This window comes from Myxine glutinosa, chromosome 1 (genome assembly GCF_964187855.1).
Source record: "Myxine glutinosa chromosome 1, kmMyxGlut1.1, whole genome shotgun sequence".
Taxonomy (NCBI): Eukaryota; Metazoa; Chordata; class Myxini; order Myxiniformes; family Myxinidae; genus Myxine; species Myxine glutinosa.
The window spans coordinates 229765654-229788763 of NC_136261.1; the positions used below are offsets into that span (position 1 = coordinate 229765654).

The window sequence follows — 23110 nt, forward strand, 5'->3', positions numbered from 1 at the left end:
CCAGCGCGGGACTGTCACGCCCCCTTCGGTTTCGGTACCGCCCTCCTCCCCCGTGCTCTGTTTCGTGACCTTGTATGGTAATCCCACGGGCTTGTCTCATTATTTGGGCATGGCGCCGACGGCACGCCCCTCGTGGCGAGCCACGGGCTTGTTTCCTTATTTGGGCATGGGGCTGAACAGCCCCGCCCTTCGTGGCGCGCCCTGGGCTTGCCTCTCCCGGGCGACCCCGCCCCTCCTGTTCAAACAGAGCACAGAGCACATATTCACTATCGCAGCGAAATGAGAGGGCGTGCACCCCATGCTTGTGAACTGCTTTACCCACAGATGGAGAGTTTGGCTGGGAAATGGAAGTATTGAAGGGGAGCTATTCTTATATTGCGGGATATATATATATATATATATATATATATATATATATATATATATATATATATATATATATATATATAATTTAATTAAAACAGATTTTTCGAAGAGTGTGGGGATACCAAGGTCTATTAGCTGGGTTTCAAGCCCTTCAATTTCAAACTAGGCATGGTAGCAGTGTGAAGTCACTCAAGATGAGCGATTTGGAGTAATTTATGTGACAAAGTGTAACCCAACATTTTAAGGTCATGGTTAGTCTTCATATCCAGGTTAAAATCCCTTACATCATCATCACTGATGCAGCATCGTCTTTACAGAGCGTCGGTGCCCACAACGGAGTCTCTTGGTAAGACTTACACTGAGAGGTTTGCCATTGCCTTTCCAATAGTGAGTCTTGCTTCCTGAGTGTTGATTTTCTTCCACCTGTGGAACCAACTTCCACATTCTCTTCAATCTCGTGCTTCCCTCTTGGTCCTCAAGACAGCTGTTCCCCACCATCTTCGATTGTCCCCAATCCAAAACAACGATCTTTTCTACCCTCGTTAACTCTAAAACTTTTCTATTTCCTTCCTGAGGGTTTGCTTGTGAATCACCTTGCCCACACTGTGTCCTCCCTCTGTGTCCTCCCCTCGTCCTCATTCTTCCTCACATCCGCTATTGTTGAGGTCTCTTTATTTTGTCCCTCAACCCTGCTGTTGTGTATTTCCCTCTTTCCTTTTGCTGTTCGTTTTTTTCTGTTGTGTCCTGATATATATATATATATATATATATATATATATATATATATATATATATATATTGTTACGGATCGCGGTTTAGATGTTATGATGGGCCGAGCGGATGGTCCACCGCGACCTAACAGTTCCCCGATTCTTCCCCAACTCACCCGATTCACCCAGACGTTGGCCAAATCACGCTACGCTAAATCAATGATTGGAAAGGACACAACGACTGGGATAAATGAAACGACGCAAGGGGTACAGTTCTCAGACCTCCGGAGGAGGATATAATTAGTGGTGGAGAAAAGGGGTAGATTACAAGGTAGAGTGAGGTAAAAGACACAGAAGAGAAAGGCACTTAGATACAATCTTATCTATCCCAGACAGACCACAGACAAACGGAACAAGGCTGACTTACACAGGGATTGATGGCAGGGAAGGACAGGTCGGTTGATAGCACAAGGTGCACCTTGGCTCGGGGACAGGATCAAGCACGGTCCAAAAGATGCAGGGAGGCCTCACAGCGCTCGGAGGTGGCGTCTTTCTTTTTCCAAGCTCAGCGCGCATCTGACGTCACCTCCCTCTTCCTGCGCATGCTCAGCGGGGAGTCACACGCCCTCGGCTGGTTGGCTCCGCCCCAGATGGGACCGGTCCGCCGCTTCTATTGGGTGCGGGGGTTACCGGGCTCCGCCTGGACGAGGAGCTGACAGCGAGCCCCTACTTGGTAACCCCGTCGAGCACATGTTCGATGGCGGCTCGTTGGAAAGGCCTGGTGCCCTCCCAACACCCCCTACCAACCAAGCCGGAGTGAGGACGCGCACTCCCCGCGCCCCGCCGCTGCTGTTGTTGTTGTTGTTGTTGTTGTTGTTGTTGTTGCTGAACCGTGAGGAAGAGCTGCGGGAGGTATTGGGAGGTCCTAAACTTCCTAACAGGTGCCATACAATCACATTCTGGTGCAACGAAGAGTCAGAATTAATGGAAACGAGTCCTTAACTGACATAGACTAAGAATAACTAGCAAGATGTCCTATAGTTGTCTTACATGAGATGCGGTGAACCTGGGTGCGACATTTAATGGGGGAAATAGGGGGAGGTCGGGTCTACAGAGTGTTGTTTACAGAAAATGGGACTAGGGAATGGGGGATTGGGGATAGTTGGGAAGTATTGAGGAAATAGGGGAATATTTACAAGCGGATATGGATGGATGCAAATCCCATATCCGCAACATTGCACCCTTCTCTACCTCGGGGCGTCCCGACCCGATAAATTTTTACCTACGTTAGTGTGGCACTCAGATGTAGTTCCCTCTACTATTAACTCAACCCTGAGTGCGACAGTTTTACAGATGTTCACAAATGAGTAAATATGTCCCCCTGCGACGTTGCACCCTTCTCCTAACAGAAACACACCCACAGGATAACCGAATCGCGGAAAGCATCCTCAAACTAAACATACAGCCGGTAGGGAGCATCATTTACACAAGACTACACTGATATTTACACTACGATCCAGGACCTGTTCTTTGAGGAACACATGCAGATGTTATGCATAGAGAGAGCACGCATGCCAGCATCGATACACCAACCCACGAGTGCCCTGTGGCCCTACGGCCTTTAATAATGTGCAAGAGCACCCTGTCCAAGCACCAAAAGCACCACCCCATTATGTACAGTCAGCACCATCCGGTGCACCAATAAAGTGTTCAATAAAAATGCACAATTAAGTGTCCATGGTCACCGGTGGTGTCCGCAGCCGGCCGATGTTCTGCCGCTTGTCTTGCCTTCATGGAGTGCACTTGGCCTTCTGGCTTCTTTAGAAATAAAGAAAGGCGCCAACCGCGTCCATTTCTTAATTGTGGCCGTCAGGGGGCCAACTAAAAGTGGTTCACCTGTATGGCATAGGTGCCACGTTGACCCAGAGGTCCATCCACGGGTGGTGCTTGACCGCAAAAGAACTGCGGTCCATTGTGGGCGGCCACAAAAATTGCGGTCCATATGGTGTATCGATCCAGGCAGCAAGCAGCGGAAGTACAGGCCCACAACTGCGGAGCCAGCACCTCTCTCCTCTCTCTGCCCCAAAGCCAGATCCTCGGAGGTGGGAGACAAAAGAAGACAAGTGAGTAAGGTGGTAAGGGCGCAAAAGTGCACGCAATACTAGGTAATGCACACTGGGGGCACATGGGAACCAGGTGAGACAGGTACGTTCCTACCGTACGCTCCCCCCCCCCCCCCCCCCCCCCACCAGGTAACCTACATTGCCCCTCCCTTACCCCTTACTGTATCCACAAAACACAACACTACCCATAAACATCTACTTTACACATCAACAAACGTCCCTACTGTCTTCCCCGTTCCTCCCATAAACCAAATTCGTCTTCTCTCCCTCCTAACCAATCAAATTTGCCATTTCCAACTCTCATCAACATTTGCCATCTCCAACTCAACATCAAAATTTGCCATCACCAATTCATCATCAGTCCCTCCTAAGGAGGGAGAGATGGAATCACCCCAATGTCTCATCCACGTCGTGATGCGTCTCACAAATCCACACAGCAATTCTCCTTTCCTGCAACACAGAACAAAGGAACACAGGTGTGGAGTCATCATCACCACCTCAGGTAAGTGGCTGCGTATGGTGCGACAGGTTAATCAATCCTAACTATTTCCTAAATGACTTTAACAACTTTACATTACCCGGGGTCTTTCTCCTGCCAAACCATTGGCCCTCTTACACTATGGGTTCTAAAAACCAATTCCCATTGACCAAACTGTGGTGCTTCTCAAGTTGGGGTCTCACTCCCCCGATTCATCACTCGGTGCCCCCACACAATTTCGGTGGCTGGGTCGTGTGACGCTCCCAGCTGGTCCGCCCACCTGCACACCTCCACCACTGTTGTTGCCTACCGAGCTCACCTGCTCCTCACCCTAACCTAACTAACTGGGGAAGGCCCTCTCGCACTCTCACCCCCTCAGTGCCCTCTCTGGCACGGGCTGCCCGATCCACACCCGGGATCCTCAGGCACCCACTGACACTAACGGCTCCCAGAGCCCACCTGCGGCCTCACCTGGCCGACATCTAACAGTGGCGGAGTGCCCAACCATTCACACTCATACTAACAGGCCACACGACCAGCCAATTTCACCACACCAATGCACCCATCCACAATACCATTCTGCAACCGCACCACAAATGCCAATCTCCAACCACAATTTACCTATACCTTCTAACTATTCTTTAAACTACCCTCCCCGGGTACTCGTGAAAAGGGGTCCACTCTTCCCCCATCCACACCTTCGCACCATGCACACCACTCCGTACCACTTACTCCAATACTCCACACCACTCATTCTCTGCTCCATATATTCCACACACCTGTATTTGCACACCTGTGCTCTCATACTTGGTGCCGCCTGCACCCTTCTCTCCCCCAAGCGCATTCGCGCTGATCCACAACACTCACTACTCATACACTGCTCCACACACCTGTCCAGTTCTCACACAGCATCATCTCATCTAACTACTCCCCTCTGAAACTTGCGCTTCCCAGTCGTCCCTTTAAACTATTGTGCTCCCACGTCATTATCAAACACACTAAACTACCTGCGTCCCCTCTACAGGTATCCTTGTCACTAACTAACCTTAACGTTACCTAATGTCATCTTCGCTAGATCCCTACACACAATATCCTAACCCACCCGGGCTAGTTTTCACTGCCATACACCCCATAATCTATAGCGCATTTGCCCCCAGTTTGTGAGGGATGACAGAGTTGCCATCCCACCACATCGGGCATCTCCCACTACCAATTTTGCACATCAAATTTCAACAAATCAAAAATTTGCCAATCACTACCCATCATCTGCCAATCATTACTGCCAATCCTTTGCCAATCATCAAATTTTGTTTTTCTAATTTCGGGGCCAAAACACTATCCTCGTCATTACAGTCTACTTACTAATGCCTCTCGGTGCGCCAATTCACTTCTAAAGCTCGGCTTCGTACAGCCAAGCCATGAATGCGGGTTGTTTGGTGCCAGCGGCTGGATACGTCCCGCATTCGGTGCAGGGAAGGAGGTTTACCCGGGCCGAGGTCCCACGCACCATCTCGGCACGTAGCCATCCCATGGCCCGATCTCGACCTGCCGGATTGCCTCAACAAAAAGTGGTCGCCATGACGACCCTTCCTATCGGAATGCCCGCTCCGCCTAGTGGAGCACGGACGCGGCCGTTCAAAGCGAGGCTCAGCGTGGATCGCGTACGGCGGTCCTTTCGAACCCGCCGTGGCTCGGATCCCCGCTGGTTCTCGCGGCACGCGAAGCCCGGCACGCACCGAGGGCCCGATTTGGCTAGAAGTCGCTCTAACCGCTAACCCGGTTACCGTCGATGCCTCACCTGCTTGCTTACACGCATACGCTACCCCTTTCTTGCTCATACATCCAGCCGTTTCCCTGCTCTTGGTCATTGCACCTTCTCTTACACACCCAGGTACACTCATTCCACTCACAGACTTGGTCACACACCTGACCACCGAACACCTTGGCACACATTCGTCGCTCGCACACCTCACCAACACACCTCTTCGCGCCCCCTCCTCGGTCACGTCCTCTGTGACAATCACAGGTGTGCTCTCACTCGCACACCCAACCACGTGCCTCACGACCAATTCCAGCGTGCATTCCCACACACGCTCTACCATTCCAGGTGTGCTTCCTTCCATTCCAGGTGTACATCCTCTCTCACCTGCCACAACCAACTCATGCTCCGTGTCACTCTTACTACTCTCACCTCCACTCTCGGTCGTGCACTCACCCTTACTCTCGACAGCGCACTCTTTCCTCATGCACCTGTCCGTCACACATCTTTCTCGCGCACCCTCTCCCGTTACATCCTCTGTAACACTCACCACAGGCGTGCATTCTCCCTTTACACCCTCCGTAACACTCCTCACTACGCGCTTCCATGTGCTCCCTCGCACACGCGCTACGACCGACTCACTCTCGACAGCACCCTCACTCCTTGGCACGCACTTTTTCCTCACACACCCCAGAGTCGGACTTTCTTGCACACCTCCTTTTTCGCACACCGGACCTGTCGCACACTTCACCAACGGCCTCTCACGAACACCCGGGTCCATCTCGACCCCCAAGCTCATTAAATCACCTGGCGCATCATACGCACGACCATATTGGTCACCACTTACACCGGGTCCTCTTTCTCTTCGCTTCTCCTCCATCACCTGCAAATCCCTCATCCGGTTAATGAGCACATCATCACGATCCGAACACAGACTTTGGACCAATTCTTTTACTTCCTCCTTTATCTCTTTCTTATCCTCTCTCCGTCGCTTCTTAATTTCGCTCACCCCTTCTTCCACTTCTTCTAATTTCTGCTTCACCTCCTTCATCTCCTCGTGCGCCCCCTTAAGTTCTTCCTCTAACTCCACCTTATTTTTTTATATGTGCTCCCGCACCTCCCGCTCTTTAACCTCCATAACCTCTACCACCTTGTTCATTTTCCTCGTCAGGTCCTCATGTACCGTCTGACACTCTTTTTAAATTACCCCTACGTCCTTTTTCATCTCCTTCTGTGTCGATTTTAAACCCTCTATTACCGCTGTGTTCTTCTTTACCTGGTCCCCCAACTCCTTTTGTCCCACTGTCAGTTGTTCTACTCCCAGCGTCAACTCCTCTATACCACCTTGCAATTTTACAGTCCCCTTTCTCACCTCCTTCTCCATGCGCTCCTTACAGTGCCTCACCTCCTCGCGCACTCCTCCGACCTCCTCACTCACACCTCTTCTGATCTCCTCTCCCATCACTTGCATCTCCTGCCCAGATGCCACCCTCATCTGCTCCATTTCCTCCCTGTGAGCATCCAATTTAGTTTCTACCCCCATTCTGACCCCCTCTATCTGCTGCCCCATTTTTTAACTTCCCTTTCCGCTTGGTCCCTCATGTCCCTCAATTTGCCTTCCATACTGTTTTCTAAACCCCTCTAACCCCTTTTTCATCCCTTCCATTTGATTCTCTTGAGTGGCCATTCTGTTTTCTACCCCCGTTAACCCCTCCTGTATTTCCCCTAATCTATTGTTTAATCCCTCAAATTTGTTTCCTAATCCCTCTATTCTACTCCCTAACCCTCCGATCTGGGCCCCCATGTCCTCCCTCAATTTCTCGCTATTGGACCCCATCCTTTGTTCTAACCGTTGGCTATTGGCCCCCATGTCCTCCCTCAATTTCTCGCTATTGGACCTCATCCTTTGTTCTAACCGTTCGCTATTCTGGGCCATAAGGGCCTTCATTTGTATTAAAAAAAGGTTCAAATCTACCAGCGGCGCTGCTACGGTCGTGGGCGCGGTCGCCGTAGCCATATGCGAGGCGCCATTTTGCGCGCCCGTAACCTCGTGCGCGAGGACGCCATTTTGCGAACCTGCCGCCCTCACTGCTTCGCTCTCCTCATGTCCCTCAATTTGGTCCTGGATCGACCCTGCCTCACTCTCCTCTACCGGAACCCAGCCGTCTTGATCTGCCATAGCGCGACTTTCAAAATTCGGGTTTTTTGTAAAACAAAATCAAATTTTGGTGTCTTTATAATTTTGACCAAATTTTTTCCTAGATGTTTTTTTTTTTTAATTGGTTCGGGCCTCGAATCTCACTCCCTGACACCAATTGTTACGGATCGCGGTTTAGATGTTATGATGGGCCGAGCGGATGGTCCACCGCGACCTAACAGTTCCCCCGATTCTTCCCCAACTCACCCGATTCACCCAGACGTTGGCCAAATCGCGCTACGCTAAATCAATGATTGGAAAGGACACAACGACTGGGATAAATGAAACGACGCAAGGGGTACAGTTCTCAAGACCTCCGGAGGAGGATATAATTAGTGGTGGAGAAAAGGGGTAGATTACAAGGTAGAGTGAGGTAAAAGACACAGAAGAGATAGGCACTTAGATACAATCTTATCTATCCTAGACAGACCACAGACAAACGGAACAAGGCTGACTTACACAGGGATTGATGACAGGGAAGGACAGGTCGGTTGATAGCACAAGGTGCACCTTGGCTCGGGGACAGGATCAAGCACGGTCCAAAAGATGCAGGGAGGCCTCACAGCGCTCGGAGGTGGCGTCTTTCTTTCTCCAAGCTCAGCGCGCATCTGACGTCACCTCCCTCTTCCTGCGCATGCTCAGCGGGGAGTCACACACCCTCGGCTGGTTGGCTCCGCCCCAGATGGGACCGGTCCGCCGCTTCTATTGGGTGCGGGGGTTACCGGGCTCCGCCCTTGACGAGGAGCTGACAGCGAGCCCCTACTTGGTAACCCCGTCGAGCACATGTTCGATGGCGGCTCGTTGGAAAGGCCTGGTGCCCTCCCAACACCCCCTACCAACCAAGCCGGAGTGAGGACGCGCACTCCCCGCGCCCGCCGCTGCTGTTGTTGTTGTTGTTGTTGTTGTTGTTGTTGCTCAACCGTGAGGAAGAGCTGCGGGGAGGTATTGGGAGGTCCTAAACTTCCTAACGGTGCCATACAATCACATTCTGGTGCAACGAAGAGTCAGAATTAATGGAAACGAGTCCTTAACTGACATAGACTAAGAATAACTAGCAAGATGTCCTATAGTTGTCTTACATGAGATGCGGTGAACCTGGGTGCGACATTTAATGGGGGAAATAGGGGGAGGTCGGGTCTACAGAGTGTTGTTTACAGAAAATGGGACTAGGGAATGGGGGATTGGGGATAGTTGGGAAGTATTGAGGAAATAGGGGAATATTTACAAGCGGATATGGATGGATGCAAATCCCATATCCGCAACAATATATATGTATATGTATATATATATATATATATATACACACATATATTTATATATATATATATATACATATATTTATATATATATATATATACACACACACACACACACACACACACACACACACACACACACACACACACACACACACACACACACACACACACACACACACACACACACACACACACACACACACACACACACACACACACACACACACACTTGGCATTTAATATGGAATTTTTTTTTTTTTCTTGACGGGTTTACTTTCTGAACTCAGTATATCAATCTGGTGAGTTTATTTTACCCTTCGGTGATGTCTTTGTTGAAAGAACCATGTCACTGATTGTCTTTCGCAGCAAGAAGTCAATAACAGGATTATATCACAGGTGGCGTGACAAAATGTAAGGACAGGTACATTTGACGATTGGCTTCACAATCGGGTATATAAGGGTTGTTGCGTTCTGTATTAGTGGAAAACAACTGCTGCACGTCTACAAAAGTTATTGCCGCTTCCTCTGGAGATGGTCCGTCAACTTGACAATGCTGTTTGTCATGGAGTGGTGGCTTTACGAAATTCTGGCATGAAACAGCGTGCTATTGCTCGACAGTATGGCATCACTCAAGGTCAGGTGTCAAAATGCTGAAACGAAATGCTCAGAGGGGTGTCCCTACTCCAATACCGAGGTCAGGACGTCCCCGCAGAACCACAAGGAGAGATGATCGCCAGCTGCACCGGTTAGTCTGCAATGGCCGTACCAAGTCAGCTAATCTGCTTAGGGCTGAGTGGCAGCAACTGACAAATGTGCCTGTATCCAGAAGGCGAGTCAACCAACGACTGGTTCAAGCAGGCTATCGTGCCAGGCGTCCCCTGAGAAAGCCACGCTTGACCAGACAACACAGCCAGCGCCGATTGCAGTGGGCCAGAGAGCACTGTCAATGGCAGCCAGGACACTGGAATCACGTGACCTTCAGTGACGAGTCTAGATTTCTGGTCTATCGTCAAGATGGCCGCGTCCGAATGCGCAGACAAGTGCATGAAGCCCACAACAAAGATTGTATAGTGCCAAGAGTCCAAGCTGGAAGTGGTGGGGTGACCGTTTGGGCTGCTTTCCATGCAGGGGGCAAAACTGACCTGGTTGTTCTGAATGGAAACCTGAACCAGTTCAAGTACAGGGTCATTCTGGAAGAAACATTGCTTCCATTTGCTCGTGCAGCCTTTCGAGGAAACTTTGTCTTCCAAGATGACAATGCATGGCCTCATCGTGCTCGCATGATCCAACACTTTCTTCCTGACCGTGGTGTAGAGCATATGGAGTGGCCTGCCATGTCCCCGGATATGAATCCGATAGAGAACTTGTGGGCAGAATTAACGCGTCAAATCGACAACTTGGACCAGCAGCCCACCACTGTGCATGAATTGCAGCAGGCTATTGTCAATGCATGGCAAGCGATTCCTGTCCAAACCTTGGCAAATCTCGTGAACAGCATGCCTCAACGTGTACGTGCTCTCCTGAATGCTCGTGGGGGTTAAACTAAGTACTGAACTGTAATTTTACTGTCCGTAATCCCAGTCATAATTTAGCTTTTGTTTTTGTTGAAATTTTTTTTGGCTAATGTGCAAAATAAAGACACACTTCTGGAAAACGTACAGAAGTTTAACACAGTACTGTCCGTGAATTGAGTTCGATATCAGTTTGCATCACTTTCAAGGATCAATTTATTTGCTTCGAAATGTCAAATGTGGTTTTTGTTTCTTTTAAAGGTCACATTAACAAAATCGAGAATAATTTCAACATAATTCCAATGAACTTTTGGTTCTAAGTCATCTTGAAAAGTAAGTTCACCCCCACAAAAGAAATATTCCATATTAAATGCCAAGTCTGTATATATACAGTCACGTGAAAAAGTAAGTGCACCCCATGTAAAGTTTTGACTTTTTCAACATATTTCAACATACAGCTCTATTTGATCTTCATTTCAACAATATTGATAGATGGTGATATAATATAACAAATATCATGAAACATTTACATTTTGTAGTCCATTGTATAATTTAAATAAACATAAATGCAAATTTCACATGTGGAAACAGTAAGTACACCCCTACATTTATCACTACTTCAAATACCTAAAATTGGAATCAGGTGCACCAGCTCAGGTGCAAATGATTAGAACATTGTTAGCGAGGATCTTGGAGGAACCTGTCTTATTTAAATCTCAGACATTTAGTTTGGTTTGCTCTTTGTTGTTGAAGTGTGCGGTGTCACCATGCCTAGATCAAAAGAGCTCTCTGAGGCCTTCAGAAAGAAGTTTATAGATGCCTACGAGTCTGGGAAGGGATTTAAAAAGATCTCCAAACAATTTGAAATCAATCATTCGACTGTCCGGAATATCATCTACAAGTGGAGAAGATTCCAAACAACTGCCAACTTGTTCAGGCCAGGCCGCCCCAGCAAGTTCAGCCCGAGAGCAGGTCGCAAGATGCTGAAAGACGTCTCCAAGAACCCAAGAATGTCATCACGGGACCTACACTTCCTACAGGTAGCTATTGCCACTGTTGATGTCAAAGTGCATGCGTCTACCATTAGAAAGAGGCTGCACAAATTTGATCTACATGGGAGGTGTGCCAGGAGGAAACCTTTGCTGTCCAGAAAGAACATCAGGGCAAGACTAAAGTTTGCCAATGAACACCTAGGCAAAGACCAGCACTTCTGGAACAATGTGCTCTGGACAGATGAGTCAAAGGTAGAGCTATTTGGCCACAGTACCAGAAGACATGTTTGGCGAAAACCAAAGACAGCATTTGACCACAAGAACCTGATAGCAACTGTAAAGCATGGTGGTGGAAATATTATGGTTTGGGCAGCTTTGCTGCATCAGGGCCTGGGCAGCTCACCATCATAGAATCCACGATGAATTCTTCATTGTACCAGAGGGTGCTTGAGGATAATGTGAGGCCATCTATCGGAAAGTTGAAGCTCAACCGAAGGTGGACCTTGCAACATGACAATGACCCTAAACATACTAGTAAATCCACCAAGGAATGGCTGAAAAGAAAGAAATGGAGGGTTCTGGAATGGCCAAGTCAAAGCCCGGATCTATATCCCATCGAGATGTTGTGGGGGGATTTGAAACGAGCTGTGCATGCAAGAAACCGCTCAAACATCGCACAGCTGAAAGAATTCTGCATGGAGGAGTGGGCAAAAATTTCTCCCAGTCGATGTCAGACTGGTAGACAGTTATAAGAAATGCCTACTTGAGGTTCTTTCTGCCAAAGGGGGCAACACCACCTATTGGAGCCAAGGGTGTACTTACTTTTTCCACATGCGAAATTTGCATAATTTATGTTTATTTAAATTATACAATGGACTACAAAATGTAAATGTTTCATGATATTTGTTATATTATATCACCTTTATCTATCAATATTGTTGAAATGAAGATCAAATAGCTATATGTTGAAATATGTTGAAATATGTTGAAAAAGTCAAGATTTTACATGGGCATTGGGTGTACTTACTTTTTCACATGACTGTATATATATATATATATATATATATATATATATATATATATATATATATATGTATATATATATATATATATATATATATATATATATATATATATATATATAGTGTCCAGTATATTTTTTTAAGTCAGGTTGTCAGTGATAACTCGTCTACTCTTCATAAAAGGCACTGAACGTCCTCTGTCCTGCTTATCATTAAAACTTATATCATTAATCGACTCCCGGTTTACTCGCCCAGAGTGACGAGGTCTGATGATGAGTAGGATCTTTAACATCCACTGCTGGCACCATTATCTACCACCGACTCCCCATCAGGGATGCCTCTTCACGGTGGTTGTATCCCCCCCAAAACAAGTTGGGGGCCAAATCTTCCCCATTCTTCCCTGCTGCTCAGATTCATCAGAGCAGCACGATCACGGTCAGTGTTGATCGGTCCACGTGGACTGGACCTTTCCCTCTTGTCTCTTCTCTCTCTCTAACTCTGTGGTGGGCCTGACTTCATGAAGGCAGGTGTACACCGTCATGGGTGTGGGGGATCTCTGGGTCGCTCCTGGGAGATTGATCAGCTGTGTCTCCGTGCAGCGGGCTTGTGCGAGACAACTGGTCATGTGGCTTGTCCGGGGCTATACAACAATAAAACAACAACAAAGATATGTAAAACTACACAGGTCTACTAATGTCTTTATCCTGCAAGTGATTTACATCCAAACTCCTTCATGAGCGAAGTAGATCTTAACCAAAAAAAAGAAAAGAAGAAGAAACTACTACACTATGATGTTTCAAAGCATAATGATAGTTTTCGTGGTGGTATTCATTCATTCATTCACTGAGGTCTGCATATCCTGCAGACATTTGCTCCCCTCTCTCCTCCATCATATCATGATCACCCAAATGAACTTTAATATCAGCAAACATAACGTGCTTAACATCTATATAGTACAGTACGTACAGTACGTACAGTACGTACAGTACGTACAGTACATGCTACCTCAGTTTAACTGCTATGCTTATGACTGTCCCACGGAAGCAAATTTGTTAAAGGTTTATTTTTAAAAGTCAAACACAGGAGATAACCAACAGCACAGTAAATCACGATATTATTAAATGAAATCGTAATAACATTCGGTCCAGTAACGGGAGGGAGGGTTCGGCCTAACCGAGCGGGCGGGCTCGGGGCGTTCGGTTTCGGGGAGAGAACAATCCGACATCGTGGTCTCACGCTCACCTCGATCAACTCTTGCACGTTCGCCATTGCGATCTGCACCTTCACCTGCTCCATTAGCGCCCCGGAGTTCATCTTATTATCGCCCGAACTGCCGGAACTCAAATCGCTCGAAAAATCCATATCGGCAGCAATTCAAAAGCAGACCGGCTGCGTCTCGAAGGGATACGGTTAGTCAAGGGCAGCGCAACACGTGGTGTCAACGACCACAGCACCGCCAGGGGGCAGCACAGAGCACCGATAGCAGATCAGCTGGTAGACCCTTTTTTCTTCTTCTTCTTTGCAACTTCCACTTCGTCTTCTTCTTCTTCTTTCACCGTTATTTTTCTTTGCTAGTTCTTCTTCTTCTTCTTTTTGTTTTATGGCGTTTTCAGAGCTGCGAGGTCATACGCGATTGCAGAGATCATTTGGTCATGCGCGCCACGTGCCTGGACATAACTTTGTTGTAAAGAAAACCAAAAAATAAAAAAGGAGCCGATAGGAGATTCATTTTAAAAAATTTTAGGACCGTCTTGCACAGTCGAGGATGCTTCTGGTTTAAAAATGACCAAAAAATGACCGGCAGATCAGACACACCGACCCCCGCCTCTCATGATTTTAAACAAGAGTAACCTGGGTCCATCATATCGGCGGAATTCCAGAAACAAGTGAGTTAGACCTTCAGGTTTCTTGCAGGAGTCCGAACCCAGCTGAGTCATACCAAAGACTTTAAAAATGGCGCGTTTTGCTTCCTTAATTGACGTGCAGCTTTCAGAGCTCGTTCGGACAAATACAATTTTGGTATACAAGGTCGAGGGTCATGGAGGAGCTCATGGTGTGAAGCAGGGGAGCCGGACCAAAGGGGAGAGCAGTATTCCATCAAGCTGTGGATGAAGGCCTTGCAGGTGGTTTGGAGATCAGGTGTGCCAAGGAAGGACTTTGTACAACACAACATGCCCAGTGGGAGCTTAGCTTTGAAAGCCAACTTTAAAATGGGGTTTGGACAGTAAAGGTCATGGCTTCTGCGTAAAGCAAGGAGCCCAAGGAGTTTGAGTGAGTGAACTTCCTCACGAGAATTGTTAAGAAAATAGATGGGAGCTAGGGTTCCTTATTTCATTTCAGAGGGACAGTGGTGGTGGGGATGCCTGTGGACCTGTAGTGGTGAGGAAGGACGGCGGTTGAGGACTCGAAGAAGAAAGGGGGAGTGGAGGACAGAGAGTTGGAGTGGGAGGGGGCAGAGAAGGGACAGATTTGGGAAGGGGGGGTGAGTTGAAGTATTAGGGGGGGCGTTGAGGACTTGGTGTCGGGAAGGGATTGAGGATTTGGGTCTGGGAGGGGGTGCGGACTTGCTGTCCGGAAGGGATTGAGGATTTGGGGCTGGGAGGGGGGTGCAGACTTGCTGTCGGGAAGGAGTTGAGGATTTGGGGCTGGGAGGGGGTGCGGACTTGCTGTCGGGAAGGGGTTGAGGAGTTGGGGCTGGGAGGGGGTGCGGACTTGCTGTCGGGAAGGGATTGAGGATTTGGGGCTTGGGGGTGGGGGGGGGGGGGTGTGGACTTGCTGTCGGGAAGGAGTTGAAGATTTGGGGCTGGGAGGGGGTGCAGACTTGCTGTCGGGAAGGGGTTGAGGAGTTGGGGCTGGGAGGGGGTGCGGACTTGCTGTCGGGAAGGAGTTGAGGAGTTGGGGCTGGGAGGGGGTGTGGACTTGTCGGGAAGGAGTTGAGTTGGGGCTGGGAGGGGGTGTGGACTTGCTGTCGGGAAGGAGTTGAGGATTTGGGGCTGGGAGGGGGTGTGGACTTGCTGTCGGGAAGGGGTTGAGGAGTTGGGGCTGGGAGGGGGTGCGGACCTGCTGTCGGGAAGGAGTTGAGGATTTGGGGCTGGGAGGGGGTGCGGACTTGCTGTCGGGAAGGGGTTGAGGAGTTGGGGCTGGGAGGGGGTGCGGACTTGCTGTCGGGAAGGAGTTGAGGATTTGGGGCTGGGAGGGGGTGCGGACTTGCTGTCGGGAAGGAGTTGAGGATTTGGAGCTGGGAGGGGGTGCGGACTTGCTGTCGGGAAGGAGTTGAGGATTTGGGGCTGGGAGGGGGTGCGGACTTGCTGTCGGGAAGGAGTTGAGGATTTGGGGCTGGGAGGGGGTGCGGACTTGCTGTCGGGAAGGAGTTGAGGATTTGGGGCTGGGAGGGGGTGCGGACTTGCTTTCGGGAAGGAGTTGAGGATTTGAGGCTGGGAGGGGGTGCGGACTTGCTGTTGGGAAGGAGTTGAGGATTTGGGGCTGGGAGGGGGTGTGGACTTGCTGTCGGGAAGGAGTTGAGGATTTGGGGCTGGGAGGGGGTGCGGACTTGCTGTCGGGAAGGAGTTGAGGGCTTGGTGTCAGGAGGGGGCTGAGGATTTGGGGCTGGGAGGGTATTGAGGACTTGGTGTCGGGAGTGGGGTGGAGGACTTGGTGTCGGGAGGGGATTGAGGATTTGGGTCTGGGAGGATATTGAGGACTTGGTGTCGGGAAGGGGTTGACGATTTGGGGTTGGGAGGTGGTTTAGGATTTAGTGTCGGTAGTGGGGTGGAGGATTTGGTGTCGGGAGGGGGTTGAGGATTTGGGGCTGGGAGGGTATTGAGGACTTGGTGTCGGGAAGGAGGTGACGATTTGGGGTTGGGAGGTGGTTTAGGATTTGGTGTCGGGAGTGAGGTGGAGGATTTGGTGTCGGTAGGGGGTTGAGGATTTGGTGTCGGTAGGGGGTTGAGTATTTGGGGTCGGGAGGTGGTTAGTACCTGGAGCTGGGAGGGGGTTGAGGAATGTCCTTCGACTGCATAATGGCAAGGACCCATGGAAATTCCACAAAATTTTAAATTATGACGTCGTCCTCAACCCCCGTCCCTACCCCATTCACAGCCCCAATTCCTCAACTCCAAGTTGTCTGCAAGTCACATCCCAACCCAAAAGTCCTTAAACTCCCCCCTCCCCCCCCCCCACCTCCAAACCTCAACTCCTCTTTCCCAACTCTGTCCCTGCTCTGTCCCCCCTCTCCCACCCCCCACCCCCACTCCAACTCTCTGTTCTCCACTTCCCCTTAACCCCCCACCTCCCCACCACAGGTCCACAGGCATCCCTACCAGCGATGGGGCCAAAGATGATAAATAGCATATTTCAAAAAGTTGTGGACACCATATAACAAAGCCTGGTGGATGAGTTGGTTACGCGACAAGAACAAGCCAATTACATTTAGGTTTACATCCGGATCCTGATCTGGCCTATCAGTGGATACAAAACATAAACTGTCCAGCCTGGCGGAGGTATGCGCTCGACCAAGTGGAGTGTCGTTCTCGTTAAGTAGATGGGAGGGTTCGCTAGACGGTCAGTTAGTTAGAGAGAGGTTGTGAGAGTGTGAGATTTATCAGGATTGAATGACACATTCCAAGTGTTTGACCAGCTCGTGATTTTATGAAGGTCTACAGAGAGGGAAGAGGATGCTGCCTGCCTGTCTGAAGGATGTTATGGCAGATTGTGGAGTCATCAGCAAAGTGAGACAGACATATCATTGATGAAAATTCGGAATAGGACTGGGGCCAGAACACTGTCTTTGGGTACTCCAGCCTTTACAGGGAGTGGAAATGCAATGATGCCGATGAGGTGAACAGAGTATAAAGGAAGTGCAAACAGCAGCAGAGCAGGTTTTTAGGACATGTGAGCTGATGCTGTCCAGGCCAGTTGCAGAATCAGAGTCGAGGGTTGCCAGAAACGTATTCAACTTCTCAAATACAAAAGATAGTCCAGTAGTAGTTGGGTGCATCTAGGTAGGGTGGCTACCGGGAGTGATGCGTTGGGGTCACAATATTTGGAAGCAAACATAGAATTGAGGCATTCGGCCTTCTCAAGAGCGGAGTCGGCTGTGTTGCCATTTGAAGTGAGGGAAGAGATGGAAGGGGAGCATACTCCAGAGACAGACTTAATAAGGTGCCGCCATTGTGTTTTTTCGGAAGAATCAAGTTTGTAAGTAGAAGTTGGCCAGATGATGTCCTGGCTCTGCTGATGTTTCCTGGCTCTCCTAGGAATGGCCACACTTGTTGTAGGATTCTCTTGTAAATATAAAAATGTCAAACAAGAAATCTCACCTTCACTCTTTTTCCTGTTTGTGGCATTCCTTTGCTGAGGCTGTTCAATGCCACTCTTTTTTCTTTTTTTTCTTTTTTTTTTATACAAGATAGAGGCTCGTGAAAGACTTAACATTAATCACACACAAAGTCAAACCGACACATAAAACACAAAATAAGGGGAGCGGTAGACAAGATAGGGAGAGAGGGGGAAGGACACAAACACAACATTTGAGAGCAGGGACATCGAGAGAACTGTGGGAGGGAGAGGGCTTGGGGGGAGGTGGGAGAGGTATAAAACAAATGAACACTGCAAGGACTTCCAGGAAAGAAGTTGGAATTTCAAAAAAGTGTATCTGGGGTGAATTAGCGGGGGTAGAAAAGATCAACGTTTTGAATGGGGGAAGATAAGAGATGGTGGTGAACAACTGTTTTAAAGACCTGGAGGGAAGAGTGGGATTGAAGGGAGTGGGGGAGTTTGCTCCGGAGGCAGGAGAAAAGGGGAATGAAAGAGTGAAGGTGAGCAGAGAGCCTAGATTTTGGCAGTTTAACCATAAGAGAGTTACTGGCAGATCTTGTGCGACCTGTAGGAATATTTGGGGGACAGAGCACAGAGAGCTGGGGGAGCAAGGCCGGAGAGGAGTTGGTAGAAGACAGAAAGACCACAACCTGCCTGCGGTGAGTGAGTGAAAGGCCCTCGGAGTTAGCTTCATCGCAGGAGATTCCAATGATTCTGAAAGCTTTGGTTTCAATAGCGTGAAGCCGAGCTAGGTGTGAGGCAGGGGCACCGGCCCAGAGGGGGGAACAGTATTCCATTGAGCTGCGGATGAAAGCCTTGTATGTGGTGAGGACCTCAGGTGTGCCAAGGAAGGACTTCGCACGACGGAGGATGCCCAGTCGGCGACTGGCTTTGGCGGCCAGCTTGGAAATGTGGTTTTCCCAAGAAAGATCATGGCAGATAGTGAGACCCAAAAGCTTAAGCGACAGAACTTCTTGGAGAGGATTATTGAGAAAGTAGATGGGAGGGTTTTCCAGTCGGTCTTTTCGGAGAGACATCGTAAGAGTGTGAGATTTGTCAGGATTGAAAGACATGTTCCACTTGTTTGACCAGTCTGTGATTTTGTCCAGGTCTGCAGAGAGTGAGGAGGCTGCAGACTGCCGATCTGAGGGATGAGGAATGGAGCGGCAGTGAGTGGAGTCATCAGCAAAGAGATCGAGAGGATTTTCCAGAGAGTCGGAGAGATCATTGATGAAGACCAGAAATAGCCAAGGGCCCAGAACACTACCTTGGGGAACTCCAGCCAGAACAGGCAGGGAAGATGAGAGAAATCAATTCAGGGCCACACGTTGACTATGACCAGAGAGGAAGTCCGCAAGCCATGCGTGGAGATTTCCATTGATACCATCGGAGGAGAGTTTGGTGAGCAGAGCTGGGTGCCAGACCGTATCGAAGGCACGTGATATGTCAAGGGAGACAGCTCTGATTTCCTGTTTGGTATTGAGGACCTCCATCCATTGTTGAGACAGCAGAAGCAACATGTCCAGAGTAGAATGACCTGGTCTGAATCCAAATTGATGATCAGAGATCAAACCATTGGAGAAGAGGAAGGATTTGATATCCGAAGCAATGATGGATTCCATGACTTTGCTGATAATTGGGAGCAGGCTGATTGGTCTGTCGTTGCAAGGATCAATTTTTGCACATTTTTTGTGTAAAGCGGTAATGTTTGCTGATTTCCAACATGCTGGCAGATTAACTTGAGCAAAAGAGAGGGTGAAAAGAACAGAGAGAGAGTGAGATAGAGTGGCAGAGCAGGATTTTAGGACCTATGGGTTGATGCCGTCTGGTGCAGTTGCAGAATCAGAGTCGAGGTTTGACAAAAACTTCTCCACCTTGTCAGGAGAGAAGAATACAGAGTCGAGGAGCAGTTGGGTTCGACTGGGTAAGGTGGGAACAGAGAGAGATGGGTTTGGGACACAAGATTTTGAGGCAAACACAGAGTTGAGGCATTCGGCTTTGTCACGTGCGGTGTCAATTGTGTAGCCATTTGAGGTAAGGGATGGGATGGAGGGGGAACAAACACCAGAAATGGATTTGACCAGATGCCACCAGGATTTGGAGGAAGGAGACAGGTTTGAGAGTTCATTCTTGAGTGTGGAGAGATAGTGCTTCCTGGCACTCCTGAGGGTAGACACACACTTGTTCCGAGCTTGGTGGAAGGAACTGAGATTGCCTTCAGTTGGATTTGCCTTCCAAGAGGCAAAGGCAAGTTGTTTCAGGGCAACTGCCTCACCACAAGATTCAGTGTACCATGGACGGGAGGAAGGGTAAGACAACTGAAGACGAGATGGGATAAATCTGTGCACGAGAGAGAGCAGTTTACTTTGGAAGAATTCCCAGGAAGAATTGATGTCAGAGGCAGTGGAGATGGGAGACCAGTCCAGATGATTGATGGCTGCTTGCAGACTGTGCCAGTCAGCCTGAGTGAAATGACAGACTCGTCGGCGCTGAGGAGGCTCTCTGAGAATGGCCAGAGAGATGTCCACTTTAACAAGCACATGATCAGAAGAACCGATTGGAACAGAAGAAGAGCAGCAGACATTTGTAGGGAAGTTTGTCATAACCAAGTCTAGAAGAGAAGATACTCCATTGACTGAGATCCGGGTCGGGAAATTGACAGATTGTGTCAGTCCCAATGAGTCGCAGAAGTCATTTGCTGAGGTGCCATGGCTGGTGAGAGAGGAACCCACACCCAGCCAGCTGGCATGATGACAGTTGAAGTCGCCACATATGAGGAAGAGAGAGTTTGGATGAGTTGATAGAAGTTGGTCCATGTTGTCAGACAGCGAAATGTAAATGGAGTCATCACTGTTTGGAGGATGGGACAGAACACATATGAACAAAGGTGGGAGCGGAGAGGAAGCCGTAGCCAGAGGTACTCTTGGGGGCGGGGTGGAGAGAGGGCAGTGCAAGGAGAGTGAGGAAGAGAGTTTTTTTTTTTTTTTTTTTGTATACAAGATCGAGGCTCGTGAAAGAGCGAACATTAATTACACAGAAAGACAAACCGACACATAAAACATATAACATAGGGAGCGGTAGACAAGATGGGGAGAGAGGGGGAAGGACACAAACACAACATTTGAGAGCAGGGACCGAGAGACATGGAGACATCGAGAGATCTGAGAGAGGGCGAGGGCTTTGGGGGGGGGGGGGGCGTGGGAAGGGGGCAGTGGGAGAGGTATAAAACATATGGACACTGCCAGGACTTCCAGGAAAGAAGTTGGAATTTCAAACAAGGTGGATCTGGGGTGAATTAGCGGGGGTAGAAAAGATCAAGGTTTTGGATGGGGGAAGATAAGAGATGGTGGTGAACAGCTGTTTTAAAGACCTGGAGGGAGGAGTGGGATTGAAGGGAGTGAGGGAGTTTGTTCCAGAGGCGGGAGAAAAGAGGAATGAAAGAGTGAAGGTGAGCGGAGAGCCGAGATTTCGGCAGTTTAACCATCAGAGGGTTGCGGGCAGATCTTGTGCGACCTGTAGGAATATTTGGGGGACAGAGCACAGAGAGAGCTGGGGGTGCAAGGCCGGAGAGGAGTCGGTAGAAGACAGAAAGACCACCTACCTGCCTGCGGTGAGTGAGTGAAAGGCCCTCAGAGATAGCTTCATCGCGGGAGATTCCAATAATTCTGAAAGCTTTGGTTTCAACAGCGTGAAGCCGAGCTAGGTGTGAGGCAGGAGCACCGGCCCATAGGGGAGAACAGTATTCCATTGAGCTGCGGATGAAAGCCTTGTATGTGGTGAGGAGCTCAGGTGTGCCGAGGAAGGACTTCGCACGACGGAGGATGCCCAGTCGGCGACTGGCTTTGGAGGCCAGCTTGGAAATGTGGTTTTCCCAAGAAAGATCATGGCAGATAGTGAGACCCAAAATCTTGAGCGACAGAACTTCTTGGAGAGGATTGTTGAGAAAGTAGATGGGAGGGTTGTCCAGTCGATCTTTTCGGAGAGACATAGTAGTCCCATAGTCCCACATAGTCCCACAGTTTTTGATAAAGGTAGCAACCCCACCACCAGGACGAGGCTCAGGTCTATTATACCGGAGGAGGGAGTAACCAGGAAGAGATATTAAGGAATCGGAGACATCTTGAAGGAGGAAAGTTTCTGTTAAGCAGATCACGCCTGGTTTGTCAGAAGCAACCTGTATGGAGAGATCAATCAGGTTTGAGCGAAGGCCCCGGATGTTTAATGTCCATACCGTTAATGAGGAGAGAGGGGGAGCATCGGGTGCAGGATAGGAGAGGGGAGGGGTAGGGTCAGATGAAGGATGAGAGCGGGAGGTAGGGAGAGCAGTTGATAGTGTGTCAGAGATTACAGAAGAGTTACAAGAAAGGGAAGGATGAGGAGGACGAAAGGTTTGATGGTGATGGGATGAGGCACAGTGAGGGGTTGTTTGAGGGGGGCAGAGGAAAGCAGAAGGTTGGGGGAGGTGGAGGTATGAGATAGAAGGGAGTCGAAGTGGGGAGGAGGCAGCTTTGAGGAGGAGGGGGCAGGGGGGAGAATTGGAGAGGGATGGTTACCTCTTACCTCAATGGCTTGCACAGGTGGTGCCCGACAATGTCATGTCATCCCCATCCCTAACCACAATTATTTGTACTCCCTTTAGCCATTCTTAACTCAATTATTTTACTTGCAGATTGTGTTTGTTGTGCATTCCTGTTCAATAATTACCTTATGCATGTCCAAATGCGGCCTCACTGCCCCACTGTTAGTCCTTTACTTTTCTACTCTCTGTTGCTGCGCTCTTCAATGAGCCCCAATCTCATGTAGAACTAGAACAATGCGACTGTGTCGCCAATATGCCTCCGCATAGTCCCACAATGGGTAGATGCCAACACTCTGCATATGTATGGGTAGCGGATCACATTTGTGAAGTTTCGTGTTGATCGGATAAGGTTCGTTTTTATATCCAAGATGGCTGCCAAACCACGTGAACTATGACATCATCATTTTCAAACTATATGCAACAGTGCTGTTGGATGATATTTGGAAAATTTCGTATCGATAGGGTGAGTGGTTTCAGGGATATAATTATTTAATATTTTCCTTCAATCCAATATGGCTGCCAAACCAAGTGACCTTTGATGTCATAAATTTTATATTTCAATACAAATGGGTCATAGATCATGCACATGCAATTTCAGATTTTTAGGATAAGAATTCGATTAAAACATTTTTTGCTGGTAGACCACTTCACCTATGATGTCATCATTATCATGCTTTTGTTCCCCATTGGGAGTACTTGACAATGTGCCAAGTTTCAAATTTTTCCATTAAGCCGTTTTTGAGAAATAATTTTTTCATTATCTGCTTTTAATCCAAGATGGCTGCCATACCACGTCAC

General features: G+C 48.8%; 2 protein-coding genes across 4 annotated transcripts in view; one reads left to right on the forward strand and one right to left on the reverse strand.

Moving 5' to 3' along the window:
- TIMM13 (translocase of inner mitochondrial membrane 13) overlaps positions 1 to 13884 on the reverse strand; it is a 31239-nt gene extending 17355 nt beyond the window's left edge. For 2 of the 3 annotated variants that reach the window (XM_068128121.2, XM_068128113.2), the window contains exon 1: positions 13660 to 13884. In XM_068128121.2, coding sequence (XP_067984222.1) covers positions 13660 to 13779 — 120 coding nt within the window. In that variant the 5' untranslated portion in view covers positions 13780 to 13884. The remainder of the gene's footprint in view (positions 1 to 13659) is intronic. The other variant, XM_068128129.1, reaches the window with a different exon arrangement.
- The window catches only part of LOC137434895 (tubulin alpha-3 chain-like), a 65377-nt gene that overhangs the window by 18450 nt on the left and 23817 nt on the right, over positions 1 to 23110 (forward strand). The window lies entirely within an intron of this gene.